Source organism: Glycine max, chromosome 3 (assembly GCF_000004515.6).
Source record: "Glycine max cultivar Williams 82 chromosome 3, Glycine_max_v4.0, whole genome shotgun sequence".
Lineage (NCBI taxonomy): Eukaryota > Viridiplantae > Streptophyta > Magnoliopsida > Fabales > Fabaceae > Glycine > Glycine max.
The window spans coordinates 35,125,459-35,129,545 of NC_016090.4; the positions used below are offsets into that span (position 1 = coordinate 35,125,459).

At 31.4% G+C, this 4,087-nt stretch overlaps 1 protein-coding gene across 2 annotated transcripts; it reads left to right on the forward strand.

Moving 5' to 3' along the window:
• The first annotated feature begins 440 nt into the window (after positions 1-440).
• LOC100793889 (serine carboxypeptidase-like 45) lies at positions 441-3,830 on the forward strand. Of its 2 annotated transcripts, XM_041014013.1 has the most exons (10): positions 441-855; positions 974-1,078; positions 1,172-1,360; positions 1,447-1,517; positions 1,603-1,747; positions 1,853-1,884; positions 1,996-2,120; positions 2,657-2,749; positions 2,868-2,985; positions 3,493-3,830. In XM_041014013.1, the coding sequence occupies exons 1-10, from the start codon at positions 603-605 to the stop codon at positions 3,640-3,642; spliced, it is 1,281 nt and encodes a 426-aa protein (XP_040869947.1). In that variant the 5' UTR covers positions 441-602; the 3' UTR covers positions 3,643-3,830. The 2 variants fall into 2 exon arrangements, with proteins under 2 accessions (XP_040869947.1, XP_003520486.1); XM_003520438.5 differs by having other exon boundaries at positions 442-855; positions 1,603-1,884; positions 3,493-3,826.
• The last annotated feature ends 257 nt before the right edge of the window (positions 3,831-4,087 follow it).

Below are 4,087 nucleotides of genomic sequence, written 5' to 3' on the forward strand. Positions count from 1 at the left end.
ACGTAATTATCTCTGCAATGTATTAGACATTTTTGTTTGAGGACTTTTCAAATCAGTAAAAAAATACTCTATAATAAATAAAGACTATAAAAATAGAATATTTGTCTGAAAATATAATTAATTATCTTCATGATAGAAATTATAAGAAAGGAATATTTTAAAAAAAAGATAAATAATGCTTAGATATTTTTATTTTCATAGTCAAATCTTCTTAATAAAAGTAATAACTTTTAATATAAAAAAAGCTAGGAATGTTCATAGTTTCATCCCTGTTCACACTATAAAAATGCTTCACAATGTTGGTTGGTGTACTGAAATAAAATTCTATTTTTTTAATCTAAATTTCAATGATTTTCCTAACGCATTTTTATTCATATTTTAAAGTCAAACATATAGTGCATCCACACATGAAAAAACAATAAAAGGGAACATATAACCCAAATTCTCAAGGCAGGCAGGTTAACAACTAAGTCCACAGGTTTCAGGCGTGAACTACAAACACAAACGTTATATTAATAGGACAATGACTTGTTCCTTATTTGTTGTAAACCTTTGCCATTCACCTTGATCCCCCAATTAAACCAACTTAACAACATCTGAATATGACCACGCTACCTCATTCATTTACTATGATTGTAACATTAATTATTGTTCTTGCCCAAACACTTGTGGTGGTGAACTCACTTCCTGAAGCTGATAAAATAACCAATTTGCCGGGGCAGCCACATGTCAAATTTCAGCAATATTCTGGTTACATTACCGTGGATGACCAAAATCAGAGAGCTTTGTTTTATTACTTTGTTGAAGCTGAAAAACACCCTACTTCCAAGCCAGTAGTCCTCTGGTTGAATGGAGGTATATATAACTTGTTATATATCATACACATGATTTTGTTTATTTGTTTATTTTGGCATAGGCTTAAACCATTTAAACTAATCGAAGCAATTAAGGTACTTTCTTTTTATATATGAAGGTCCTGGTTGTTCATCTATTGGAGTTGGAGCTTTAGTTGAGCATGGCCCTTTCAAACCGGGTGACAACAATGTTCTTGTGAAAAATCATTATAGTTGGAACAAAGGTAAATCCAATGCTTTGTTTCTATAGGGGTCAAAATACCGAATATGCTCTTGAAAGCAAAATTGCTTATTGATTTTTCTCTTTTTTTTTACAGTGGCAAATGTGCTATACTTGGAATCACCAGCTGGTGTTGGATTTTCATACTCAAGCAATACATCTTTCTATACCTTAGTGACAGATGAAATTACAGCTAGAGATAATCTTATTTTTCTACAGCGATGGTTCACTGAATTCCCTGAGTACTCAAAAAACGACTTCTTCATTACAGGGGAGAGCTATGCAGGTAGAAAGAAATAATTGAAATAAGTTTAAAATATATTCATTTTGAAACTGCAATAAGGTAATACAAACTTGTTTTGTTTTTTGCAGGTCACTATGCTCCACAACTTGCACAACTTATTGTTCAAACAAAGACCAACTTCAATCTTAAGGGGGTAGCAGTGAGTATAGGGAAATTTTGAATAATTAAAGCATAAGAAATCATTTGTTTTATTTGAAAAATATAACGTGTTCATATATGTGCAGATAGGCAATCCTCTAATGGAATTTGATACTGATTTGAACTCCAAAGCTGAATTCTTTTGGTCCCACGGACTGATTTCAGATTCAACTTATGATCTCTTCACCAGAGTCTGCAACTATTCCACAATTAGGAGACAAACGATACAAGGTAATCTTAGTGACGTTTGTGCAAAAATAAATGGACTGGTGTTTACTGAGGTTAGCAACTATATAGACCAATATGATGTCACTCTTGATGTGTGTCTGTCATCAGCAAATCAACAGGCTTATGTGCTGAATCAAATGGTAAGCTTCATCTGTTATATGCATACATACCCATCTTAGTTTTTTTGATTGTTTTTTATCTCAGTTTTTGTTTTATTCATTTTGTTTTACTTGCCTTTGTCTATAATGTAGCAAGAGACACAGAAGATAGATGTTTGTGTGGATGATAAAGCAGTCACATACCTAAACAGGAAAGATGTGCAGAAGGCTCTCCATGCTAAGCTTGTTGAAGTCTCCAAATGGTCAGCTTGCAGCAGGTAAGTCTCATTTATTGCTTCAAAGATTAGACATAAATTAGTGCATTTAGATTTAGAGATGCGGATATATAAAACTGTGTTAAATTTTTTTCGGTCCATGTAGTTTCAGTGAAACTTGATTTTAGTTCTGTAACTTCAATTATAATCAATTTGGTCCCTAAATTTTACAAAAAAAAAAAAACAAAACAGTGATTTATTTTCCTCCTTACATTGAAAACCATTTGTAATGAGGGACGAAAACCACTTTCTGTTCCAAAGTTGAATCAAATTGATCAAAGTTAAAATAGAAACTGATACTAAGTTTTTTCTGAAAATACAAGGACTAAAAACATATTTTACCCAAAAATACTAGAATATTTTTTCATCTTTATTTTAGTTTCTTTTATTAATCAATCTTCAAATTATTGTGGTAGACTCCTAATGTAGCATTTTCTAGCAACTCAATTTTTTTTACTCCTTAAGTTTTCATTGTTTGACTTTGACCCCTTTTTAGACTTATCCCTCCTATTAAGACTATCTATCTTGTGTTACAACAGAGTTCTCCATTATGACCGTCGGAATCTAGAGATACCAACCGTTTCTATTCTAGGCTCACTTGTTAATTCCAACATCAGAGTTCTGGTATACAGGTAAGCGAATTTATTGAATCGTCTACATTTACTTACCTAACCCCATCACCTACCTACCATGATTCACCATAGCATAACATTTTTTAATCAAGCCAAGTCATTTTTTTTTTCTGAGCAGTGGAGATCAAGATTCAGTTATCCCATTACTGGGATCTCGGTCTCTGGTGAATGGATTAGCCAAGGAACTTGGACTGAATACAACAGTGGCATATAGAGCCTGGTTTGAGAGAAAACAGGTTTATACTTAGAATGCAATATATCCAAAGAATGCAATATATAAACACTATTTTTTTATTCGTATGAATTAAACACGATAATAAAAGATTTATAATACTCACACATCATACTCAACTAATTAAGCTAAACCGTATATAAATACTATATATAACATCTTGAATATAATTTTATATAAAATTAACAATTGCTTGAAAACTCTCCGAAATTTTATATACTTTAAAAATTAATTAATATTTCATTGCATTATAATATGATTAAGATTTTAGTAAATTTCAGCTATTTAGATTATGCATTTAGAAATTTCCGAATTATCCAAAATTTAATATTCATGATCACCAAGATAATATAATATGATCTAATAAAAGGGTTATTAAAAGTTAACTTCAGTAAAAAGTTATTATATTATTTTATCAAAAGTTTGACAACTAATGGTTAAGGTATCATTATATCTTGAAAATTTTGAATACATCTAAGCATTGCCATTTGACTCAACCTAAAAATTTCAGGTAGCAGGATGGACACAAGTATACGGAGAGCTCTTATCATATGCCACCATAAGAGGAGCATCTCATGAAGCTCCCTTCACTCAACCACAGAGATCTCTCGTGCTACTTAAAGCATTTCTAGAAGGAAAGCCACTACCTAATGTTAAATAAAATATGAACTGCTTTAATCACACAGATGTTCCTAATTCCTTTCACCATAATAAATATTTTTTTTCTAAAATCCTCACAGAGCTATTGGATCGTATTTAATTGTTCTTTCGAATAAAGAGTTAAAGTAGCAGGGGTTGAAACTAAGCAATGTTATTATTGAAGTCGAAAATCACAAATAAAGTTGAATTTTCTGAGACGTGATAGTCAATGATCTAAAATGTTTATCCGCGGTATTCCACGCAAACCTTCCGGGATACAACATGAGCATCTTAGCAGAATTAATTACACAGAACCCGCAAAGAAAAATTATTGACCAAGGAGTAAAGAGAGAGAAGGCTTAATAGAGGTAAAGAGAAAACAAAGAGAAGCAAAGAAGAAACAAAGAAAAAAGAGAAAAAAAAAAAAAAAAAGAAGAAGCCAATGACCTCATTTTCTTTTAAAATCT

Bases quoted from the DNA above. Each gene is read 5' to 3' on its own strand.
- LOC100793889 (XM_003520438.5), top strand. From the start codon at position 603: ATGACCACGCTACCTCATTCATTTACTATGATTGTAACATTAATTATT. The intron at 1,361-1,446 runs GTAGAAAGAAAT...TGTTTTTTGCAG, and splicing joins TACAGGGGAGAGCTATGCAG to GTCACTATGCTCCACAACTT. The intron at 2,986-3,492 runs GTTTATACTTAG...TAAAAATTTCAG, and splicing joins CCTGGTTTGAGAGAAAACAG to GTAGCAGGATGGACACAAGT.